At 38.7% G+C, this 25,917-nt stretch overlaps 2 protein-coding genes across 2 annotated transcripts; one reads left to right on the top strand and one right to left on the bottom strand.

Moving 5' to 3' along the window:
• Positions 1-6,398: 6,398 nt before the first annotated feature.
• Positions 6,399-12,995, bottom strand: ak7a (adenylate kinase 7a). The gene is made up of 17 exons (XM_063494658.1): positions 12,918-12,995; positions 12,684-12,833; positions 11,958-12,072; positions 11,618-11,712; positions 11,431-11,541; positions 11,208-11,291; positions 11,035-11,123; positions 10,852-10,942; positions 9,487-9,636; positions 8,598-8,726; positions 8,279-8,384; positions 7,841-7,969; positions 7,672-7,755; positions 7,388-7,585; positions 6,801-7,018; positions 6,542-6,700; positions 6,399-6,449 (listed from the first exon to the last, which is right to left on the bottom strand). The coding sequence occupies exons 1-17, from the start codon at positions 12,993-12,995 to the stop codon at positions 6,420-6,422; spliced, it is 2,016 nt and encodes a 671-aa protein (XP_063350728.1). The 3' UTR covers positions 6,399-6,419.
• An 8,479-nt stretch (positions 12,996-21,474) lies between these two features.
• On the top strand, positions 21,475-25,046 carry actc1a (actin alpha cardiac muscle 1a). The gene is made up of 8 exons (XM_063495025.1): positions 21,475-21,508; positions 22,745-22,898; positions 23,013-23,141; positions 23,220-23,415; positions 23,508-23,669; positions 23,910-24,101; positions 24,495-24,676; positions 24,814-25,046. Exons 2-8 carry the CDS (start codon positions 22,770-22,772, stop codon positions 24,955-24,957), a joined length of 1,134 nt encoding a protein of 377 aa, XP_063351095.1. The 5' UTR covers positions 21,475-21,508; positions 22,745-22,769; the 3' UTR covers positions 24,958-25,046.
• The last annotated feature ends 871 nt before the right edge of the window (positions 25,047-25,917 follow it).

Raw genomic sequence — 25,917 nt, 5'->3', positions numbered from 1 at the left:
GGCACCATGGGTAATTTTACGGTTTTACACGGATGAATATATTCAGTCTTTTCTGCCTCTCTTTTGCTGTAGGTGAAAAATGGATTGCAGAATGGAGAAAATGACAACATATTTCCTATACACTGGAATTTAAACACACACTCACAAACACACACACATTGACACACACACACAGTTGTTGTGTGGCTCAGCACCTAAAATGACCCGTATAAGATAAGCAGGGGAATTTAACTACATCTGAAAAGTGATAGAAGTGGAAAGGTGTTGTGTGCTATGTGTATTTATACTGCATAATGCAGTTATTATCTGAACTTCATGCTCATAGTCTTCAGATAATAAATAGGGCATGTAAACGGTACTATCGTCCAAGCAGCGAAACACAAAACAACATGACCCCCACCTGTCTCTGTAGCCCGACTAAGTATTTCATTCGTTTGCATGCTCTCCTCATGTTTGCGTGGGTTCTGGTTCTCTGGGTAATTCGGCTTCCTCCCACAGCCCAAAGACATAGGAACTAGGAAGTGAAGTTTCCAAATTACCCAGCAAGCATTTCTACATTGAGCAACAGCCAGCTGACCGTCTGTTCCCGACATTTAGTCTTGGCTAAAAAAAGAGTTATTAACTGAAAGTCATGCCAACATTAAAAATGCAGCCTCGATGTCTGCTGGATGTCCTCAGTGGAAAGTTTCTGTTCAAGAATTCAATCAAAATGAAACAAACAAAGCATTCTAGCTTCTGAGAAGAGTAACAAACTCATGAGAAGCCTTCTGGCTTTAGGTGCATTTCTTAGCTCGACAGTGTGAAGACACAGTTAGCACAATAAATATTACCACGCAGTAAATGAGACATAATACCATCAGATACACTGTGGATATATGCAATTTGAACGCAGGTGTTGTTTATATCTATCAAACAGACATCTAGGTTATGAATATCTATATTCAATTTCTTTATCACAATAATCTAATTTATATTTTTTGCTTTTGTTAGAAATGCTCTGACATGTCCATCTACAGTTCAGTGTTATACCACAGCCAGTTTTGATCTGAGAAATAGCAACACTGTTTCCAGCTGTTTTGTGTGGATTTATGGATCCAGGTTCACACTCACTCCAGATGTATTGTCTGGGACCGTAGCCTTTGGCTGTTTGTGAAATTACTTAAAAAACAACAGTGACCTTCCTCCTCAGCACCAAACAGCAGACACAAGTAGCGACTAGCTGGTGAATAATTGGACCAGTTAGTAGCAAAAGAGTCACAAAAAAAAACAAATGACATATGGAAATTTCTAAAATTCTTTTAGGAATAAAAACCAAATAAAGGCACTTTGAAAACTAGCTGAAAAATTGTGATAATAATTCTTACCTACATAATCACCCATTAAGAGACCTAGCCTCCCTGTAGCAGATTCGCAGAAGCACAAGATTAATGGAATTTATGGCAAGGTAATGGTGATGATGTATGTATGGATGGACATATGTAAGACCATATGTGTTTTAAAAAGTGAAGTCATTTTTAATTTTATTATATTTTAATAATATTCAGTTATATTATTATGGTAGCTGGGTGAATGAATGGATTCCAATGGTAAAAAAAAAAAAAGGAGCGTGAAGGACAGATAGAGGGGTACCCAAAGGAAGGTGGAGAAAAGGGGGTAGCAGGTTAAGAGGGCAGGCCTGTTATGGTCTGTTTTAGGATGGGAGGGGTGATGCGGTTCCTCTATTTGGAAATGGAGGTGGATGTTGTACTTGGAAAATAAAAGAGGAGGTTCTGATGGAGGCTGGATGTTTGGGGTGGTTGAATCATACGTGCAGTGAAAAGGCTGCACAATGGTATTATTTTCTTTGTCACCAACGGTGACTTGGACATCGCTTTGCATGAGATGTGTTACTGATAAAATCCCCCAGTACAAACTTAAAATAACACGTTACATCTACATCCAGGAAAAAAAGAAGAGAAAAACATGATGACGTAAAATCAGGAAGCACCGAGAGGAAAACTGCACTCAAAATAAAGATTAAATAAATGAAACAAGTAATTTAAAAAAGGTCAAGGGAAGAGGATTTTCTTTCCATTTTAAGTCTTCTGTATTTCATCTGCTTGAGCTGACGCCCTTCATCACAGAATGAAACCTTTCTTCCCTGTCTGCTGCTTGTTCAGGTGAAAGTTCTCACTATTCCTGGCACCCAGGATTAAAGGTTTTCCACTGGAGAGCAGCCATTATGGTGGACCAGACACTGACCTCTGGCTGTTACTACTGAGGAGTTTTACAAGTGAACACTCAACTCTTTGATTTAGCTTTTATGAACGTTTAGATGTGCAATATGGCTCTCAGTTTTACTATCAAATCAAAGGTGGAAAATTAATTAGACCATGAGTTGCCTCCATATTTTTTGTGTCTGTGGTTTTGAATTGATACTTATGGAAGGATTTGAACTGTAAACTGTTGTTCATATTTGTTCACTGTATGCATGAATACTGGGGAGAGCTTAACTAGCAGTTCATAAATAAATGACTACTACTCTTTTTTCTCAGTGACCCTGAGGACAAAATCCAAGGGGATAACACCACCAGGTGAAAAGGTCTTCACAAACCTTCTTTCTATGATCTTGAACCGTCCATGAAGTTACACAGATGAATCCTTTCCCTCAGCTTAAGTATCAAAAGTGATTTCTGAGTGGACTTTACAGAAAAAGGGGGATTCCCAACAAAGAGGAGAGCGCAATTGTATAACCCCGGTTCAACACCTTTTTCCTAACATACAACAGAGCAGGTGAGAAGTTTTAGTACAACAGCAGTTGGACAAGCTCATGTGTTGGCTTTCAGAAACAAATACTACAGTTGTTTACAACAAATTCCCAGCATTCCTTTTGACTTTTCTGGAATGCCAGATGGGTGAAATTAAACTAAATTGATATGTGGCAAATTTAAACAAGTGGTGCATGTTAACACTATGAGAATCGTTCACATTAAGTTCCTTTAAAAATAAAACTTTTACCAAAACTGCAAAAAAGTACATAGTTAAAAAAGAAAATAGCCTTTAATAGGTGGGATAATACAATCCTTTCCCAGCAGTAAAATACTGGAAATGAGGGAGGTGCTGGCTGAATTTTGGGGCCAGTAAAAGCTAAACCATGCACACATCTACACTGACATGAATTATAGGAACTATGGGAGTTTGGCAGGAGATCGCTCCATAAATATGAAATTAAATATCGGTGACAGAGCTGGACCTGCTCTCTGCAGGGGAAATCTGTTTTAATTTGCTTCTGCCAGACCAGTCGGGCTCTCACAGTGTGACTGCCAACACTTTTACTGTGGCTGATTGGGATGAACCTTTCACCTCCTGCTAATTATACCCTTCCTCACCAGTATTTTACTCCTCCTCTACACTCCATCTCTTCCACACATGCAAGGACATTGCCATCAAATTGAGAAGTTTGGTAGATCTCCTATTATTCTGATGTGATTTACATGCTAAAATTGAATTATTATTGAAGGAAAATTCCAAAATGAAAGAATGGTTTATACAGCATACACACCTTTTGGGTACAGATCAGTCTAAATGCATGTGATTTTATCATTTATTACCTAAAGTGGCAGATAGTTCCCTGAACAGGAAGGTTAACCAAATCTCAGGAAACTAAATGTGAGTCAGAGACTATGTAAATGGTAAATGGTAAATGGCCTGCATTTGTATAGCGCTTTACTTAGTCCCTAAGGACCCCAAAGCGCTTCACACTACATTCAGTCATTCACCCATTCACACACACATTCACACACTGGTGATGGCAAGCTACATTGTAGCCACAGCTGCCCTGGGGCGCACTGACAGAGGCGAGGCTGCCGGACACTGGCGCCACCGGGCCCTCTGACCACCACCACCACATGTATGTGTATATGACAATATGGAACACACTGTTAATGCTGTGAGACAGCCTTAAAGGGACATGTGATGACATATGATGTGATGCGTGTCGTTTTATGTCATGTTCCTGTAAAACTGAAAAATAACTGTTGAAAAAGGCTAAAACAACTCTTTGAAAAGCCTTCCACCACCTTTACCCCAGTAGTTTCTCAGTATTTCTTGTAATTGCATCTAATTTACTTTATGCCATCGTACAAATTGTACTGAAATCTGAACATCTTGGGACTTTAAGGTGAATTATTTGTGTATAGCTAAGGCAGCAAAAGACGGTGATGGGTTATTTGATCTGAATTTGACCCATGATGACAGCCTTCCATGCTTTCTTCATAGCCAGAGAAGAAAAGCCAGGCATCAGAAACAGCTCAATAATATAGTGTTGTCTTTTAAAAACTAGAGCCAACCAAAATGTGGAACAATATCTCAATATGTGGCACAAAGGCTGAGGGAAAGAAATGCTGTGCACCCTATGTCACCCTAGAAGGTGGTTGAAACCACACAGATTTAAAAGGACGGTTGATATTACTTGCAACGCAAAGTAATATCTATCATTTTTGGTTCAAGTCACTGCCAGTATGTACAAAGGAGGTCAGGAGGAAGGTAAAACAGTGTTTATGGCCATCTGTAAAACACGGTGGAGGCTCTTTAATGGTTTAGGGCCACATTTCAGTCAGTCATGGATCTTGTTAAAGCTGATTAAATTATGAATGCAAAAAAATATATGAAGATTTCCATGCACCAAGCAATACCATCTGAAAAGCATCTGATTGACTTCACTTTCAAAGAAATGTGGGGCGGCCAAGCACATAGAAGATACAGGTGTTTTTTTCTGTGTTACCTTATAGCCAGTGCAGGTTGAATCTTGCAACTGTAGAACTGCGTTAAGCAGTTTGTTTGTTTTTTTTCCAAATAACTGATAATACTTGTTTGATGTACAGGGCACAAGTGGTACAAAATATGGATATATAAGTATACATAAGTGTATCGGTTTGGGTAAGAGGTTTGTTAGCAAACATTAATATACTGTACTGATCCACTGCACAGACACACAATATTTAAGCATAAACCTTTGGATGTTTTTGAAAAGCCTAGCAGACACAACTTGGTTAGCTGACTGTGCGTGTGTGTGTTTTAACTCACCCACTAGAGGTATGAAGGGAGAAACTAGCCAAAGAAGAACAATTAGCAATGTTGTAAAAATTAGCATTTTAAAGTGACTCTGTTGGGCGGCCACTACAGGAACTGAAGTTTGAGTTTGCGTAGTGTATATTGTGAAAAATTAAATCATAATAAAGAGTAAAATAAGGCTCTTTGTATGTAAATTCAATATTTACACATCAAGCATTTATTTTTGAGACTGTGTGACAACGTAACATTAATTATTACAGCTGCAGTGCTAGTGGACTATTCCTGACCGTTATTGTGGTAAAGCCCAGCACACCAAAAGAGTGTTTTGTGTCATAATATATTTTCCATGGAGCATAAGTGAGCCTACAGACAGCTCCCTCCTCAGTCACAGACTACAAAGCAGACTGCAGACTTTGCCTTTAATGACCACTACAACAGGAATGCCCCACTCTTATTTTATGACATATTTTACAAGAATATCGCAACAAAAGCTTTTTCTTTGTGCAGACTAATTTATTCAGCACAGCAAGAAAGCGGAACAGCAGAACATAAACACTGTCTTGTTATTTGGAAGAATTGAGAAACACATAATTAAAAAAAACCCAAAACAGATTAACTGAAGTAACAATCTTTCCTTTCTCTGTAAAGCTTACAGAAAGACTACCTGCACCATCTAGTGTTGAAAGAACAAAATTTTAAAAAAAGATGACTGGAGTGAAGTCTCAAATTTTCCTCATTGAATTTCTCCCTTGCCGTTTAATTTTAATTTTTTTATTATTATGAATAATTAGAAAAGCAACATCTATTTTTATTATAGTGATAAATATTAACATATGCAGAAAAATACATTAGATCCCAGCCCATATGAACAAGGCGTAACAATATATCAATGAAAAATATATTTACAAAGTTCTACTTCATCACCTGCAGAGCCTTACACAGTGTTAATTCTGAAGAGTACCGTGTTATCATAAAACCAGTCCCAGCATAGTTGTTCTTCCAGTAAGTGCTTACTCAGCAATAGTCTGAGCTGAGTCACCCACCAGCTGGAGGCTCAGAGGGGACAGAGCTGTAATCATACTTTTACTACACCTATGAGCATGTAGTAAAATTGATACTTAAAGTATGTTAAAAATTAACTGTTAAAAGTTAATTTTACTGTCAGTGTTAAATATTTATTTTTGGTGATGAGCTTTGTGTACAAGTTTTTTAATTGAATGCTCAGTTCATTTTGTAGTGTGCAGATAACACATTCTTTAACAAAATTCTTTTCAAACCATTTCATCTTAATTATAATACTGTAACAGTGTAACAACAAGAAAAAGCTGATCAATAGCATCAGAGCACGGCCTTCATCGGAGCAATTCTTATTCTTCTTGTCGTAAAAGATATTCCGCCTGAAAAAACAATAAAAAAAATTCAACTGCCGTATCAGCTCACTGATGTTCAACAAAGGTAATTCTGTTGGAAAGTTAGTTTTTTTAAATACCAAAAAGTCAACAGGGTCCTCCGGTTTAATCTTGCAGCACTTTACCATGGCCTCAGTGAGCGAGGGCATCACGTACTTCATCAGGTAGTTTCTCAGGGGAAGAGCTTGAACTTCCAGCTGCTCACTCTCTTGCCTCTTCACCTCTGATAAATTTTTCTGCTAATGATTAAATTATTTAACCTGCAGTAAGTATTTAAGAGTCATTTGCTCCTCTGCATCTTCTGGTATGAAACACTTTGATGGACACAGTGTTACTTACCCAGTCCTCATACTGAGCAGCCATCTCAGCCAGTGCAGCCGCATTCTTGCGTTTCCTCTCAGCAGCTTCTGCAGACCGTTTCTGCCTCCTCTCTTCCTCTTTTTTCCGGTCCTGCTCCTCCTGCTCCTCTGGACTCAAGCCATAATTCTTGGGAGGGCCCACCACCCGTGTGATCATCTTCATGATGTCTGTGTACTCTGGATCATCTGTCCTGACCTCTGGAGAAGAAGAAATCACACAAACAGAGCCACTGTAAACAGGAAAGACCTTTTTTTCGCGGCTAACTGACTGCTAATAATGGCTGCAGTTGACTTTCTACCTTTCTGTACATGTATAGGGTTACACATTGAATCTACATAATATTATACATCTGGCCCCTGATGCTGAAAAGAGCAAAAGACTAATAGAAACAGACAATATGGAGACAGAGTCGGACACTCTCACATCCACCAAACATGTTCTGAAATGTTCAACAATTTTACTGTTCTGTTCATGGTTTATCATTTATGTGCTCTTCAGTACTCTTTGTGTCTTGTTTGTGATCAGTCTATCACAGTGTAGTGTTGTAGTGGCTTTGCAGACAGTACCGATATGTAATGGGTGAATCTCAATCTGATCAAAGTAGTCACACACTGTTTCCTCAGCTCCACTGAGCTGTCTGTGTTTTGTCAGGCGAGGTACAAATTCATCCTGGGTGTAACGCATTTTTTCTGCCACGTTTTCTGGAAGTCCTTGTACTCTCCTTGTCAGGAAGTCATCTGACGCATCAAGGGCAAAAACATACTCTGCAACGCATGTTGGAAACAGAAGTAAGTCCATTCTGATAAGTCAGCAAAGGCTTAGACAAAGACATAACAAAGACATAAACAACCTGGAGTGATGGCCTGTTTGTAGGCTGGTGCTTTGGACATCAATGCCAAATCCTCTTTCCCAGCATCCTCATCCACATTCACATCTGAGCAACAGAAACACCCGCTATACTTCATGAGACAAAGACTTTTAAAGCTTATACAGTGACTCAAATAATTGATGAAACCTACCAGAGAAAATCACCTTCGCTTGCTGATAAGTCTTAGGGAAACCATCAAGAACAAAGCCTTGGTTCTTACATGGCTTTGAGTTTAGTTTTTCTTCCACAATTTCAAAAAGGAGACGGTCAACCAGTCGACCTGATGGAACAAAACACTAGTTTGAATAAACCACAGAAATCTAAACACGGATACACAGAATCTGACGGTTTTGGTAAGAATGAAGCCTTTCGAAACAGACACCCTAAAAATTGTGATTTACAATTCTGTCCATCCCTCCACAAAAGCGTGTTTTTTTAGAGACTTTTCAAGTAACAGTTTCAAGTAAAAGAAAAAAAAAACCTAGGCTCAAAACGACTGCAAAGAAAGATTTTTAAATAAATCAAACGTGTTTTGCATTTTTCAACCTCACAAGATTATCTTATTTAGGGTTATAATTCTGTTACCAACCTTGATTTTCTTTCATGCTTTTGTGAATATTCCCCAGTTGTGTCTGTGCAGCAGTCATTATCTCTTGACTGATATTTTCAGGGTTAGGTCCATTTACTATCTCCTTCTGCAGCATACAAAAGCAACATAACAGATTTTCTTTATTTTTAAATTTCACTGGTACCACATAACAGGTCTCAAAGTACACCTGCATTAGTACATCGACTGTCTTCACAGAAAGACTTCCACAGGAGGGCAGCACATTTTCCTGTAGCTACAGGACAGCAGTGAGAGGAAAACCAACTGTCTGGTATGTATGTGCAGTTCTGCTTCCACTGACCAGTTGTGCAATCTTCTCTTCGAGGACCTCTTTGAGCTTGATGTGGTGCAACCGGTAATGATGGCAGAGCTTTCCTGCAAGGGTAGTTTTCCCCACAGCTGGAGGTCCAAGCAGCAAGATTCGAATGGGCTAAACAAGAACAATTTTTTAAAAAGTTGATGATTCAGAAAAGTTTTTGTTTTTCAGAAATGATCAGCTGTCATGAAAGAGTAACAAGCAAGAGATACAGAAACAAAGACTGGATGCATTGTAGCTCAATTTTCAGTTTTCCTGCCACCAAGTGGGACACCTACATTTTGTAGGATACATACATTTTTACCTACATTTTCATACTCATTTTCTATCTATGATTCACACAGTCGTATTTAACACTTGTGATTACGGCAGTGGAATGGAGAGCTAACATTGCTGTCACACATTCCAGATAACAGTTGGGACAACTTTCGGTCTTCAATAGGTTTTTCAAAATCTCTTCAAATTGAACACATGGACAGGCATGGATCCCAAGATGAATCGATGAGCTCTTCATAATTAGTTGCTTAATTGATAATTCAGGGTCAGTGCAGTTTATTCAGAGCAATGCAGTGTCCTCATCTGCAGCTGCAGTGCCTACCATCTGATCATTTTTTTGCAGAATGACCAGATGGCATTTGTTTTTAAATTCTAAACAAATCAGAACGTATGAATTACAATATAATACTATAGTAATATAATGATGTGTAATATACAAATATACTGGGCAAAAAGTGAGAAAAGTATTTTCTTTTCTATTTCAGGTTTTCTGAAAATTTATGATGACTTAAGCAAATGATGTAGCGTATCCTAAACGATGCACTAATTTGCATAAATGGCTTGGTGAAATTTAATTTGACAGACTTGGAACACTCACAAGCAGCTGCCAGGTGTCTTTGTATTCCTGCACAATGTTATACATGTTTTCAACCATCCCGGCTTCAGACGTCCAGCTTAGGTTGAAAAAGTCATTTATGATAAAGGTCTCCAGGCGGAGGTTGACGCCAAGACACTCCAGTTCCTCTGGCTGAAATAAAAAGGTGTTAAATTACCAACAGTGTGTTTGATAATAAATATTTTTCAGCAAACATCCAAATAGCACTAATGTTTACTACAAGCCAAACAAACAGCAGATAGTTTATTTGATCCATATTTACATCCATATTTTGTAACAGCAAACAACCCGGAAAGAAAATACATTTTAAATCTCTCAACAACAGAAATTGAACGCAAACTTTTGAGTCTTTTGCTTGTGTCACAAGCTGTTACTGCAACACTTTCAGGGACTAAAGAAAACATTTACATTTGCAAGTGACAGTAATAGCAGTACTAAGCTTGGGTGAGTATTATGTTTAAAATACTTATATATAGAGCTCTAGATCTTTGCATTATAAGCAGAAAAAAAAATCTAAATCATCTTAAAATGAAATAAAATAAATCACATAGTTTACAGTACCTTAAACGCCTTCATGGCAATCGCTTCCTGTGGTGGTAATTTCTGAATTTCTTCTGGTCCAAGCACATGACTTATCATCTAAAGACATAAAGGTAAGAAAGAGATTGTTTTGTGTGTTTTTTCTCCTTCTTTGCCAAACTAACAAACGTGATTTCTGACAAAGGATCTCAGTTGGATTTTCATCACCTCAAAAGAGTATTCTTCATATAAATACACTCACTGGACACTTTATGCGGCACTCCTTACTAGTTATTAGATACCGTTTTACCTTCAAAGCTGCCTTAATTCTTCATGGCAAAGATTCATCAAGGTGCTGGAAAAATTCCTCAGAAATTTTGACATGACATCGTCACACAGTAACTGGATCTCAAAATCCATCACCACATCCCAAAGGTGCTCTATTGGATTCTGATCGGGTGAATGGCAAGGCCATTTGAGTACACTGAAATCATGTCATCTGTCTGTCATCTTCAAGAAAAGTGTGAGATGATTTGAGCTTTGTGACATGGTGTGTTATTTGCTGTTGCTACATATATTTTGGTGAGCCCATGTGAGTAGTTTTCCCTATAATGATGCTGTTTGTTTGAACTGCAGCAAATCGGTTTGACCATGTCTACATGGCTATGTGCGCTCAGTTGCTGCCATGTGAATGCTAACATTGACTTTAACAAGCAACTGAATTACTATAACTAATAAGGTGGCCAGTGAGTGTAGTTTTCAATCTACTGTTTTTCTTCAAAATGAAAAGTCTAGCTGTTCTAGTTGAAATTAGAATCACAAAATCACCTGTACAATATCCTCTAAAGTGTTCCTGGAATTATCAACGGCAACAATGTACTTTGGTCTTGGTCTGAGTTGAATGATGTTCTGGATCACTCTGTAAGACAAATATATATTTAGTCCAGTTCTGTGCCATTTATCTCCAAGTATATATAGCATATGTGCAGAAGTACAGTTAAATAAACTCACCCTCCAAGGTCAGACACATGAATCGTGGGAATGTAATTTGTGCCCTGTCCAAATATGGGAACTTTTGTAAACTCCATCAGCCAAGAAACCTTTTAGAAATACCAAATACATATTCTTCAAGCAGTATAGACAAAGACATGCAGTGTAAAAATGTGTTAATATGTTGATATTACCTTGAAAAAGTAATGAAAGAGGTCCTCCCCCTTTCCATACTGAAGGCCACTAGCTACAACATAACCGGCAAGTTTGGACTTTTTCTGTAAAATCAGAGCACTTTTAGTTATTTTTAGATATATTTATTTTCCTGGGATCCTTGTAAAATCTTGGGATGAATTGTTCCTGTTGTTGTGAAACATATTTTGGAGGATGTTGCGATTTTCAGCATCATAATCTTACCCCTTTAGCCAGTTTTAGCACAAGTTTTTCCAAACTGTGGTGGTTTCTGAAAGCAGGGTGAGGCCTTCTTCTTATGAACTGTTCCTCTGATACCAGAACATCAGTTTCATCCTGAAGAGTAAGATTACACTCTCAGTCATGGAAATTTGACAAGTTCAGACATTGTTTAGCTTTTCTCCAGACTCACTGGGTTTTGAGGTGTTGTCATGGCCCACGTCATTACAGTGGAGACTAAGATGAACAGTTTCTGAGACTTGAAGCTCGGCATCTCATTATGAAGGGCTGTTTGTAAAAGAAGAACAAGCAGTGATGTCAAACAACATTAGCGCGTTATTGGAACAATGCAGTCTCTTTTAAATGTTGTCTCATGAAGATAGATAGCCTTAAATTTAAAATAAGCACATGATGGGATTTAGGTACAATCTTGCAAACAGCGCCCTTTAAAGGTACCCAGCCTTTAAAAATCTTTTTCTATGATTAAAAAAATCGAATCTTTCACTGGTCTTGTAGAAGTCTTACAGTCATACCTGCAAGCACCCACGTTGCTTCTTCAACCTGTTGCTGTGTGGCACTTTCTGAGATGTTGTACACCACCACATCACACTCCAGCAGGTGCTGGAGGAGCTCATCACTGCTTGGTGACTGCAAAAGGAAATTGTATACCCTATTAGACGTTCAATTGTTCTTGCTGTGTCCATAAATATATTTAAATTAAAGTTGCTTAGTCTAAAAATAATTGGTTTAAAAAAATAGGGCTTTTAAAATTATTTGTCCTTATCAGAATCTTAACGTATGATGTTCTATAAACACACTGCCCGGAGCAAAAAAAATGTCACACACTCATATTATTCATTGGATCACTGTTAGCTTTGATGACGACACACATTTGCAGGGGTATTGATTGGATAACTTTATGCAATGCCATGACATTTTTTTATACAGAGTTGCACTTATTTTTCACTAAATCTCAGTGGGGTTAAGGTCTGGATTCTGTGGTGGCCAATCCATGTGTGAAATTGATGTATCCCAGAGCCACTCCTTTATGCCTTAAGCCCAATGAACCCTGGCGTGTATCTTACCTGTTTCATCAGGGAAGAAAAGTACCCATTGATGGAAAAAACTCCTCATTCAGTACATTTACATACTCATCTGACCTAATTTTTTTGGCATATAATGTTGCTAACCTAACCAACTGGAGCAACAACTGATCATGACAATGTCCCACAGTCTTTCGCATTTAGCACCTAGCTCACCTCATATTTCTCCCGTAGAAAATCCCACTTTTCACCTTTAGAGGAATGAGACACCGTACCGACGACATGGAAAGCAGGTTCACCTTCAGGGGAGGCTAATGCCTCTGCTTCTTCCTCATCCTCAGAGGTCACCACGCATGAGGCTAAAAACTGTTCAGACAAGTCAGTAATATTAAAGTGGACTAATGTGACAGGTTAGGCAGAAACAATAAAAACTCTTTTCCTTATATTTACCTTAGCGATGTGCTTGGAGGAATATCTGTCAACATCGTTGATAAAAATTCGCTTAGTTTGTTGCTTGTTGTCCCCCATTTTAAAAACTAACGCCTTGACTGATTTAAAAAGCTATATTTATTACCAGACTGTAAGTTTTACAACAGGAAATGAGAAATACGAGAAAGACAGAGAATCTTCCATCTTGCCCCTAGTCTTCTTAAATGTTGCTAGGGACTCGCTACTGTTGCTATGGCTGAGCCAATGAAGCTCTCGAGCACTTCCATGGCAAGGTGTATGGAGGGCCAGGAGTGACAAAATTAATTAATTAAATACGCCATTAAATAATTAATTAAATGTGTCAATTATTAATTAATTAATTATATAATGAATTAATTAAACATGTCATTAATTATATAAAATTTGAATTAAATAAATAAATAATTTGTTAAATGTTTTAAAGGAAATGAATAGGCATTTAATTAATTAACACAATTAATTAATTATTTAATGGTGTATCTAATTAAATCATTTTGTCACTCCTCGTCCTCCATATAGATAGCCCCCATTTTAAAACAACTTTTAAACATTATTAACATTTTTTATTTCCCCCCCCATTTAACACTACCTGCTTCTACTACTGCCCTTTCTTTGCCTCCTTGCTTTCGTTTGCGGCTTTCTTTCCACCCACTATTAGATCTGTGCCTTCCTCTTTCCTTTTTCATTTCCCCCTCATTTAACCCCTTCCTCCCTTCTGCCCTCTTTCCCCCCATTTAACACTACCTGCTTCTACTACTGCCCTTTCTTTGCCTCCTTGCTTTCGTTTGCTGCTTTCTTTCCACCCACTATTAGATCTCTGCCTTCCTCTTTCCTCTTCTTCCCCTCTCTTTTTTCTATATTCCCTCTCACTGTAATTACTCTAAAGCCACTGCAGTTTTTCTTGAAGGAACTGCCAGTTTATTATCTGATAAAGACCAACATCCCTGTCTTGACCTCCCACATACTCATGCACAGAACAGTCTCACCTATGAGCATGTAGGTGTAGGACAATGGAGCACTAACATGGAAACTTTCATGGCACCTCACATATTTATAGAGCTGACACTATCTGAGAAGCTCCTGGGAGTATCTGATCGTGTTTGCTCTACACGGTTTCAGCACTCTGTAATGTATTTGAAATAAGAAGGCTCTGTAGTTCAATTAAAAGCAAAAAGCTTTGAAGATAAAAGTAAAAGCACACTGATATGATAATCCCGCAGTTAACCCTGGCTTTGTGAAGGATGTGGCATTCATATTTTTTTGTATTAACTAATTTGGGTGTGTTGATTTAACTGTATGATCATTTTAGTTTATATAGTGTTTGATGACTGACAGTTGTATCAACCGATAGTTTGATCAACATCTCAACCAACATGCTGTTTATCAAATATAGTCGAGCATCTGGCACCTAGTCGCTGTAATGGCAGAAGCAGCCCTACAGGGCTGAGAGAAGAATACATTATCAGGGGTGGTTGCAGGGTTTATTCCTGTTCAGTGACAAAGCTTTGATAGTTCTTTTAATGTTCTAGGTGCATGCAAAGCAAGGCAATGAAATATTCAGTTAGTTATCTATATGAACTTTAAAACCCAGACAGCAAGATGACATTGAATTGATGTTGATTTTTCATCTGGTCCATCGTTATGGTAAGGATTGAAATGTCAATGTTGAAACAATATTTACATACTGTGGTAAAACGACAGTCTAACTTTAATGACGTTGTAAAAATGTTGATTTACCGTTGTTTTTTTGATATTTGATCTATTTATAGTCGACCAGGTGACAACAACAACGTTGAAAAAACATCTATTTATAGTTGACCAGAAGCACCTCTCTCACATCCTACAGGTCACCATCGAAAAGCCATTGATTTGTAGTTGAGCGTTAAATTGTATTGGAACTGAGCGGGTATAAAGTATCAGAGAAAGTAGACTGAATGTTCTTTTGTTATCAAAGATTTCTGATCTAGTTACAGTTTACCCGCTTAAAAAAATCATGTCGAAATGCCATTTATGTATAATTAAAGCAGCGATCACTTGGACTATTCCGTAGCACCCCTCTCACAGTGGTACATCCCTCCAGGTAACCATTCATAAGTCTTGTACAGTAGAGCGGGAAATTACATTTCAGCTCAGCGGAATTGACCGGTGAAGGTGGCCTGCACCACGATTAGTATAAGGTAAGAGTGAATGAATTTTCTTCTATTCTTTATTTTGACCGTAGCATTTGACTAAAAGTAAAAAACTCGTTAATACAGTTTCGGATAAAATCTGGAAGCCTGAAATGTTGTGTATACTTTCAGCTTATAGTCATGCAACAAATAAATTGCACCGAGAACACAATCTATCAACAAAGAAAACATTTTCGTTTCATAAAATACTATCTTTCCGTTATAAAGCTAGCATAACGCTTCGTGGGTTCCTAAGTTAGCCTTGCAGTCTCCTCGCCCACCGTGAACCCAGACTGTCGCTCTATGGTTGCTTTTTTGCATAGTACTAAAAAAAAAGTTAATCTCTGCAATATGATTGGTAAACGTAAAGGTAACTCTATAAATGTGTACAATGACTTTGTGACTTTTGATGATTGGAGAGCACCCGCTTCAAGTCGCACACAAAGACTTTCGACTCAGTTCGAATGCTCACGCGGCATGCCCACGTGACTTTCCGTTGCACGCACACATGACTTTCCGTTTGTGCCTGAATAATGAATAAGTCGACTACCTGTAATGTATTTCGGCTATCATGTTTTTCCTCTTTTTATTGACATTGTGCCCCTTTTTTTTTCTCTTTTCAGATCAGATTTGTTAACTACCATCTATCCATAAACAAGTAAGAAGCTCACGTCCTTAAATAATTCCTAGGTTTAACCATTTACTTATTTGGCTATTTTCAAATATAGCACCATTTTCTTTAATCTGATATACACTGACAATGGCATCACGCTGGTCAAGGAGGCGCAAATTAAGGTCGATGGTTGAGGCAGCAGTGTCAGATATACTCCAGCACTTTGAAGAGATGGTTGGCGAACAAAATATCCAAAGCGACAATGCACAGGTTGAAGTTAAGCGACCGCGGGTGGCAGAAGAGTCTGGTGTGTCCCACTGTTGTCACCCAGGCATAGACAGGCAAGAATTTAAAGCCTTGTACACTTGTGCACTTCAAAAATTCCTTATATACTGTACCTTCTTGCACGTCTCCGTTTCCTGTGTGTATTGTTACAAATGAAATTGTAACTGTATGAAAAAATACGCCAAAAGCACATTTACAATTACTTATGACTGTTTTTCATTTCATTTCTTTAGACCAAATCCCCTGTACACTTATATGGACTCTGAGGATGAGCAGCCTAAAAAAAAACGGTTTCCCCAGGCCCCTCGAGTGAAAATACCAGGTAATAAAATACTGTCTAGTGTCTGTGTACATATCTGTGTGTGACACAAGGAGACTTTGTAGACAAGTTGTCTGTATTCTTAAATGCTTAAAAATGTTTTTTTTTCTAAACAGCCCCCACCACTCCGCAGTCTGCCCCCCAGCCTACTGATAGCAACCATCATAATGCCCCGCCCAGCTTCCGGCACCTTTTGCCACGCCGGCACAACACACAAACCGACACAGCTTTACGATCTCCCCAGCATGTAGAGTCTGATGTCAATGCCATCGCTAGGGATGGTATGCTTTAAAAAAGTTATTAAGCTGCGTCATAATATCATTGTACTCTTATCTTCAAAACACAAATTTATACTGTTGAATGTCATGTTGTTTTGATTTTTTTAGATTCCAGAGACTCTGTGAGACCACTATTACGAGGCAAGTTCTAAAATCTTGGAATTTGACAGTTTACATGGTATTACAAATATATGTGACAGGCAAAAACTAGTAAACACTTTTAGCAGTTACAACAACTTATACTTGAATGCAGAATGTGAAACCATCACTTATGGATATAATAGTTTCTCGCATCACACTGCTTAATCTGTTTGTCACAAGTCATTAATCTTTCTATAATTGTTCTTTGAAACAGATGCGACCTTACATAAGATTTTAACGATGGTGTCAGACCTGACCAGAGCAGTTAACGATCTCCGTGAGGAGGTCAGAGCCAACCTCCATCTCTGCAGCAATGAATCTGTAGATGCTGGGGTATTGCCTCTGGATTTGCCCTTGCACAACATGGAGGAGCTAAACAATGCAGAGGCAGCTCTGCAATCACCAGAAGCAAATAAGGCAATGGTAAGTACCGGTATTTAAAAGTTTTGTAAACTTTGTAACTAAGAAGTGCAGTAGCTGTCAAATTCGATTAAAATGCATAACAACAGCCTGTTGATGTACGATCTGCTTGATTATACAACAGTAGGCTAACATATTACTAACAAATACATTCTACTGCAAATACTTTGGTTTATTCTTTGTGTGGCTTGAAAATCAGGCTTTAGGGAAAACCAAATGATATGTTTCTGTCATCAATTGCATGATGTAAACACACAAGCACTTGCATACACAATTAAGACATGAGACACGCTAATTCCATCTCTTAAAATGTCTCCATAGGTGAGACACTTTGCGTTGATTGGAGGGACCACACTGGAGGTGCGAGTCCGCCGTGTAATGTCTTATGCCATTACAAACGAGCTGGCCTCTGTACTCAACTGGGCAGGGAAAAAAACCAAGGACCAGTCAAAGCAAAAAAGGGCATTTAAAGAGACAGTGCTGTGCAAATGCATATTTGGTAAGTTTGACCTTTTATTGTTGTTTTATGAGCCTAAAGTGAACGATAAAGGGATCAATTGATGTGCTGGGTGCGTTTAACATTTCCTATGTCCGGTCTTTTCTAGATTTCTTTGTCTTTCTTAATAACAAGATTTTTATGTCCTGTTACTCTGGAGATGGAGTCGTAGGTCTTCGGCTTCTTTTGTCCTCGGGTTGTACAGTTTGTACATCCCGAGGAACCCATGTTTACTTTTTTTGAAAGGATACACGGCACACCATGCTAAGACATATCAAATGTTCTGCTAATAGCTCTTTCAAAATCAAAGTGATGTGGCAGTTTGCTGATTTCCGCCTGGTGACTTTCATGTTTATCAGCCTAGTAGTTTACAGACTTTCTCCCTGCTGAAGACAATTAACAAGAGGTTATTCATGTGCTCTAATTCCCCTTTTCCCTTTTTTTTCTTTGTATTTTTTTGTGTTTATTTTTGTCCTAGATGGCCTGACGCAGCAGGTAGGGGCGAACTCTATGTCTGAGTTTGTCTTTGCTCAAGCAGTCCAGAAATGGCTCAGATACGCTCCAGATCGTGTGGGTGGTGCAGGACGGCCAACATCCATCCCCATCCTGGAGTAAATAACAAAAAGTGATGTGAAACAAAGAAATGTAAAAAGGAAACTTTGTCGTTTAATAAAGTATTTTGGAAATGATACATGTCTATTGACCTTTTTTTGTTGTTTTTTTTTCTCTGTTACATGAGGTCCGATGCTTTATATTTTCAGGATATTACTATTGACATGATACATTGTAAAATAATTTTTAACATATAAAGGGTGTCCAATATGTGGAATAAGTACAATTATCTGTTTCTGTGGTTTAAGTATTGATGGAAACTTGCAGTAGTTTAGTATTGATTAAGATACCTATTGAGAACTGTAGATTTCCAGTCATGATTTTACTGTTGTTTCAATAGAAACCAACGGTGCGAAAGAGGTGGAAAATCAACATCATAGTTCAACAGTGTTTCAATATCAGAATCTAACATTGTTTCAATATTAACAGTGTGTCATAATTAAATGTTAAATCAATGTCAGCATTCAACATTGATTCCATATCAAAACCTGACATTGTTTCAGTGTTAACAGTGTTTGAAAATTTGGCGTTGAATCGATGTCAGCATTCAACATTGATTCAATATCAATATTAAAAAAGGGTGCAAGAGTGACGTTAGGTCAATATCAGATTTCAACGTTGATTCAATAGAATCACCTGATATTGACTAAACTTTGTTTCAATATCTCCTTGCTCTCTGGGAACACACATTTAAAAAACTGCTTTTACATAATCTCAGACCTACTCAGGTTTAGAAGATATAAAAAACTATTTGAAAGCAATCTAATTTAAATTCAGCAGATTTTTATTTATTTATTTAGTTATAGCTTAACCTTACGGTCCTCAAATGCTGAAGAAATGAACTTTTACTCAAATTGCTAATATGTAGCACTACATTTTTAGAAAATGTAGAGCAGTCTTTTTTTTCTGAAAGGTATATTGTAAATGGTCAAATGATAAACAAACCCCTGTCTACCTAACAAGCTGTGCAGAAGCAGTTGTTGCTAACAGCTGCTTAAGTGTGTGCATGTGGACGTGGGGGGCTGCAAAGGAGGCAGCTGTTAAGACAGACAAACCGTGTGCTTCCTACATTCCCTTATAAGGACGAATGTCCCTCAAAACCATGACCCATTTAAGACCATTCTCTTTTTTCCTGATTAAGACCTGGTGATAAAGATAGGACTGCCAAAAAGTGCTTCTTTGACTTGAAGGGAGCTGTTGACAAAACACAGAAGCAATTTCACCCAAAGGCTGGTGTGATGTTTCTGCTTTGTGCTTCATACTTTTTGCTCAGAACAACAAGCCAGATTATGGTGAGCACACACTAACGCCATATTGAAACAGGTATATTTGAGCATTTCTGTTGTAACACTTTTACACTTTACTCTACTGCAGTAATTCTAGTTATTTTTTTATTCTTCACAAATAAAACACACAGTCTATAAAGTCTCAAATAAATAGCTCTAAAATAAATGCAGAGGCATATATAAAACTGCTTTATTTAACTCAGTTGCAGTTAAATATGATTTTTAACTACCACATATATCTATTTAATAAGTAGTAAGTCCATCTTTGCCAACAACACGAGTGCACGTAAAAGCAGGAATTCATGTTTTCTTGTCCAACTATATGATCTGAATGCTTTTTTCAATGCTAAGTCCTTTTGCAGATCATCAGAGGGCAAATGACTCCTGAAGCACTGCGGTCATGCACTATGATTGCTGCTGCTATAAAAATGTAAATATAGAAACTAGAAGAACACAGAGTTCAGCTATGACCTGACATAATCTATGCACAATATCAACACAGGGCGGTCGTGCCTGATTTTCTTGTTGGAGTCCCCATAGACACTGAGATCACCAGTGATATATCTAGCTCTTTACAAGACCCCAGATCCTTTTCAAATCTGTCTTGATTACAAAAATGATTCTGCTCATGGTAGGTGAGAAAAGATTCCTTCCAACGTTACACAGCAAATTTGATAAACTGGACAATTTAAGAAAGTTGCAATATCCAGTGAAAAAACTCATTTTTGGAAGGTAAACTCTGTATAAACAGAGTCAAAAAAATGTGAATTGAAAATGTGAGTAGAAAAAAAAAACAAGTAGGTTAGTAGTGCCTTTGCCTTGCACATGGCTACAAATGGAATATTTCAAAGCCTTGATGCTGCGGGGGGTATTTACATTCTTTCTGCACTCGCTGTTGCCTGTTCTGGCTTCAACATGGGGGTAGTGTGAGTTGACGAATAAGGAGTGTGAGCTACGCTGTGTGTGTGGCGACGTGCAGACTGTGGCACCTGCTGCTCTGTATTTCCCTAAAAGGACACTCTGGAGCCAATCAGAACAGAGAACGGATACTCGTCACTCTTGCATTTGCCATCCCAGGAGTCTGTTGTCTGGTGGAGGTTTTGGAACTGCCTTTAGCTCCCTCCATTTGCCCCCTTACATGATTGCCTCTCAGCTGTCTGGAATTTTTTGGCCCCCTTCACTCTTTACAAACGACGTTGGCAAACTCTCCCAGGCAGGTCCCCCTTAGACGACTCCTTAACCAGACTGCTCAGGCAAGATCTCGTATTACTGTCACACCATCTAATCACCCACATCCCCAGGACCCTGTTTGAGCTTAGTCATATTAACACATCCCTAGGGATCTGAATGGCAGCTCGACAAACTATGAATGGGAGAAATATGTTGCTATGCATAAATCTGCATTACAAACTATTTACTGATGGTTTTGCAGCTGATTGTTTTTCCCTGATGGGAGTACGACAAGCTCAGCTTTTATATTTATAAAGAATCCACAAAAATAATTTGACAGCTAAAATACAACTAAATTCACTATTTTCATGTACAAATAATATTGGTTTTAATAATACTGCCATGCATATAACATTAAAATCCTTAATCATGTAGAAGATCCATATGCACTGTCATTTATCACATTTAACCTACATGTACCTTTTAAATACTTAAATATGTGATCATCTATCCTTAAAAAAATTCCCACTTGCTGCTTTTTCTTTCTTACTTCTATCTATGGCATTCAATGTCCAGGGCAGCATCTCTATAGATTGGTGGTATTTCCTGACACAGGATCCACTTTAATGGACTATTTTGCTGAGCAACACTTAATTTGGGCTTGTGTGAACCCTTGAGCCCGCCCACCGGCCCCCAGCTCCAGGACGCCGAGGCATATTTAAGGAACCCCTTGCACCCTTGCCCCTTTGTCCCGGTGGAAACTCCAGTCTTGTGGTTACAAGTTGGTGAGTCCTTTTGCTGGATCATTGCTGTGTTTCAGATGCTGCTTTTTGGAGCATAGGGGTCAGTGAGGATGACCAGATAGTGCTGCTGTATATTACAGCCAGTACATGGATATACTGTATTTATTACAGCTAGAAGCTGTTTCTTGCCTAAGCAGATGTTTTATTGTTTTGTTGAAGAGTGGTAAAAGGATAAGTTGTGTGTGCTGAATAGTTTAAGGGCTGCTGCGGTATATAAGGGTAAGTCAGATGCCATCAAGACTTAGGGTGGAGGATATATGTGATGTTTGACTCAGAGAAGCAGGCAAACAACACCAGCTCAGGTTAGACTCAACATAAGGAAAATTATCAGTTCATTATTTTTTCTTAAAAAGACTTCCTCACTGATGCTTTACTGTTTTTACTGTTTTTAGCACACGTTAAAGAGCATTCTGAAAAAGGTCATTTCCCGCATTTCTAGGTTATATTTAAATGTCGGGCTGTGTAGTATGGAAAGCAACGGATAAAGATTTTTTACAGATTTTTATGTAACTGTTATGTTACTTGAACTAAACTGATAATTAGACTAATTTACTGAACATAATAATTGTTAAAATATACCTTTAAATTCAAGTTTTATGTTTCTCAAAATCAAGTTTTTGTAACTTGGTCATATTCACAGCTACAGACAGCAGTCTCTAAGGTTTACAGCGTTGTGGCCTACTATAGGACATATTAGACAGAATAGGACAGCGGTAAGACTCTTCAAAGAGGGGATGCTGGCACTTGGGATGCAGGCTAAGGCCTGAGAGCCTGGAAGACTCCAAGCACATGGTCTCCATCCAAACAGAGGAGACTACTATGTGGCGACAGCTGAGAGGAGAGCCAGGCCTCCACTGCCACTTGTCAAAAGTCACACTGCCTCAGCTGTTAACTGGCTCTGGCTTAATGATGAAATACTAAGAAGGGGTTGTGGGGGCAGAGGGGGGTTTACAAGAGTCCAGAGGCTGAAAATAGACCCATGAGTGTGTGGTGGTGGTCCTGTTTTGGCTTTTCAAGCAGCTGTAAGGCTCAGAGAGATTAGACTACTCAAAAGTGTCTTCATACTGAACATAGTGCTACATTGTTTCATAGAATTGCACAGCTTTGTTTCTTCATGTGAACTTCTGCTTCTTTAAATGGAAATAACATACATTTAAACATTTCTGCAAATATACCAACCTAATATTCTGATTAGTTTCTATCTTTTGTGTCATATAGAAAGCCAGCCCAGTACAGACCAAACATGTGTGACGACGACGAGACCACCGCCTTGGTGTGTGACAACGGTTCTGGCCTGGTCAAGGCTGGGTTTGCCGGTGATGATGCTCCCCGTGCTGTCTTCCCATCCATTGTTGGACGTCCTCGTCACCAGGTTGGAATACAGAAAGGGCCCCAAGTTTCTGGGAGATTACATATTTGTTGCCCTGTCACAGGATGTCTGTTTTTAAGTCTTGAGCTTGAGTTTGTTTGTTTTATTCATTCTCAGGGTGTGATGGTAGGTATGGGTCAGAAGGACAGCTATGTGGGAGACGAGGCCCAGAGCAAGAGGGGTATCCTGACTCTGAAGTACCCAATCGAGCACGGCATCATCACCAACTGGGACGACATGGAGAAGGTTAGAAAGATATAAAGATGTGGGAAAACTGAAATGTTATTTTTGTCAACAAACATCATTCTTGTCCTGGATTTACAGATCTGGCACCACACCTTCTACAACGAGCTCCGTGTGGCCCCAGAGGAGCATCCCACCCTGCTGACAGAGGCCCCCCTCAATCCCAAAGCCAACAGAGAAAAGATGACCCAGATCATGTTTGAGACCTTCAACGTCCCAGCAATGTATGTGGCCATTCAGGCTGTGCTGTCCCTCTATGCCTCCGGCCGTACCACTGGTGAGCCCTCTTCTCTGCAATGTTGCATGTAAGTTAAACTATATCAATCTGTGCATATTTTCTTCTAACAAACTACTGCCTTCTCTGGACAGGTATTGTGCTGGACTCTGGTGATGGTGTGACCCACAATGTGCCCATCTATGAGGGTTATGCTCTGCCCCACGCCATCATGCGACTGGATCTGGCTGGTCGAGACCTGACTGACTACCTGATGAAGATCCTGACTGAGCGTGGTTACTCCTTTGTCACCACTGGTAAGAAAATTACCAGCTTTAGCCAAAAACAATCCCACAGAATTTGAATGAAAAATGTAAACAGTGATCTATTTGAACATTTTTAGCCTTTTAATCACATGAGCTTACCTACAGTTTCCAAATTCCTGAACAGGCAATATGCACATACTGTGACCGTGCTTTGTCAAACGGAATTCTGAACGTTCTAGGTATAAACATACTTGTCCTGGTTGACTGAACTGTGATATTTCCTCCATTTAGCTGAGCGTGAGATTGTGCGTGACATCAAGGAGAAACTGTGTTACGTGGCTCTGGACTTTGAGAATGAGATGGCCACAGCCGCATCGTCCTCCTCCCTGGAGAAGAGCTATGAACTGCCTGACGGTCAGGTCATCACCATCGGAAACGAGCGTTTCCGTTGCCCCGAGACCTTGTTCCAGCCTTCTTTTATTGGTCAGTTGATCCACCGCACATACACAGAGAGGCACAAAATTTATTTTGGTTTCATACCAGTACCGGCAATAGTAGTACCTGCTTAGGTGTATTGTGCTTATGGGACCTAATGTTCCATAAGCACAATAAAGCCATATATAGGCTGTGTATAAATATAATTCATTATACACTATACTGGAGTTCTGAGTTCAGTATAGCCTCTCCTAATAGCCCTTTATACCTATAATGCTATTAATTCATAGACACTAAAGAATCTTACTAAATGTGTAAATGGTAACTAGTAGCATTTACCTCCTGAATTTCTTCTTGTTTTATTGTCTACATCTTAAATTTATTGCAACGACCACCTCTGTTAGCTGCATGAACACTTACCTCTTTACAACTTCTTCCCAGGTATGGAGTCTGCTGGCATTCATGAGACGGCCTACAACAGCATCATGAAGTGTGACATTGATATCCGTAAGGACCTGTATGCCAACAACGTGCTCTCTGGTGGTACCACCATGTACCCTGGTATTGCTGATCGTATGCAGAAAGAAATCACTGCCCTGGCTCCCAGCACAATGAAGATCAAAGTGAGTCCAAGGAGTGCAAAGTTATTAAAATGTATTTTGCCAAAGAAGAAATAAGCAAGCCTTTTATTCAATTTTGGCATGGTGTAAAATGTTCTAATATGTACTTCATTCCTGATTGTCCTATCCACTCCTTCCAGATCATTGCTCCCCCTGAGAGGAAATACTCCGTCTGGATCGGTGGCTCCATCCTGGCCTCTCTGTCCACCTTCCAGCAGATGTGGATCAGCAAGCAGGAGTACGATGAGGCTGGCCCCTCCATCGTCCACAGGAAGTGCTTCTAAATCTTCGGACATCACCAAAAATCTCAAAACCAACCACACAAGCTTTCCTTCTATTTCTGTATTTGTACTGTTCCTTTTGCTGTATATACATGTACTGTTGTAATAAATATAGTTCCTTTTATCAGTAATCCAGAGAGTTGGAGTCATGCTTTTCCCCCAGACAATATCAAATATAATTCTGAAAAACAAATACGATGAATAAATAGTGTGTTTAAAAAATGGCAACACAAATATACAGTATACTCAAAGAAAGTGCACTTTTAGCAAAAGTGTGGTTACATCAACAATTTTAATGAAGACTAAATAAACTTTTAACTATTTTAACAAACTGCCCTTTTGAAGGCATTTTCAGTTTTCTATAGCTCAAAAGTTAAACTGCCTAAATAAACAATAATGGTCAACTACTATAGTTAAAGGGTTGAAAACTTCAGCAACACTATTCTGTGACTGCTTTCTTTCCTTATAGACCCTGCAGTTAATAAAATGATAAACTGATGCATTTATTATCAATTAGTATCTAAATAACGGCAGTCTTACACACACTGTAGACAGCAAGCTGGTTTTGATCAGTCTGTGGTTTACACAGAGTTTTATACATTTTGGTATGCAAGACAGAATAGTTGAAACACTGCTTTACCTTTTGTGCTATCAGAAAAAAACAAAACTAAAAAAGCTTCAGTCTAATTACAGCATACTTCAGAAAGATAATAGTGGGAGTTTGAACCCTTTAAGGACAAACATTAATGCTTTAGAACCACTTTTTTTGTTAGTTGCACTCCCACAACCCACCAACTAAATAACATCTTGGCTACAACGTCATCAGTATGCTGCTTCTGTTAAGCTACTGGCCTTTTAAGAGCCAAACCCACATTATGTAGTATAAGGTGGTATAATTTCCAGCAAAAGAAAATTCTGGGAATGAGGAATTTGTAGGCTACATCTGTGAATAATCATAAATTT

This window comes from Pelmatolapia mariae, linkage group LG15, assembly GCF_036321145.2.
Source record: "Pelmatolapia mariae isolate MD_Pm_ZW linkage group LG15, Pm_UMD_F_2, whole genome shotgun sequence".
Taxonomy (NCBI): domain Eukaryota; kingdom Metazoa; phylum Chordata; class Actinopteri; order Cichliformes; family Cichlidae; genus Pelmatolapia; species Pelmatolapia mariae.
Note: the sequence above shows the minus strand (reverse complement) of the source record. Positions and strands in the feature narration are given on the sequence as shown.

What these genes read in the sequence shown, in the direction of transcription:
- ak7a (XM_063494658.1), bottom strand. Translation starts at nt 12,995, where the DNA reads ATGGGGGACAACAAGCAACAAACTAAGCGAATTTTTATCAACGATGTT. An exon ending in AGCAACGTGGGTGCTTGCAG is followed by an intron (nt 11,713 to 11,957) that starts GTATGACTGTAA and finishes TTTTACAAACAG; the next exon opens with CCCTTCATAATGAGATGCCG. An exon ending in AAGACACCTGGCAGCTGCTT is followed by an intron (nt 8,727 to 9,486) that starts GTGAGTGTTCCA and finishes GTTCTTGTTTAG; the next exon opens with CCCATTCGAATCTTGCTGCT.
- actc1a (XM_063495025.1), top strand. Translation starts at nt 22,770, where the DNA reads ATGTGTGACGACGACGAGACCACCGCCTTGGTGTGTGACAACGGTTCT. An exon ending in GTTCCAGCCTTCTTTTATTG is followed by an intron (nt 24,102 to 24,494) that starts GTCAGTTGATCC and finishes ACTTCTTCCCAG; the next exon opens with GTATGGAGTCTGCTGGCATT. An exon ending in CCAGCACAATGAAGATCAAA is followed by an intron (nt 24,677 to 24,813) that starts GTGAGTCCAAGG and finishes CACTCCTTCCAG; the next exon opens with ATCATTGCTCCCCCTGAGAG.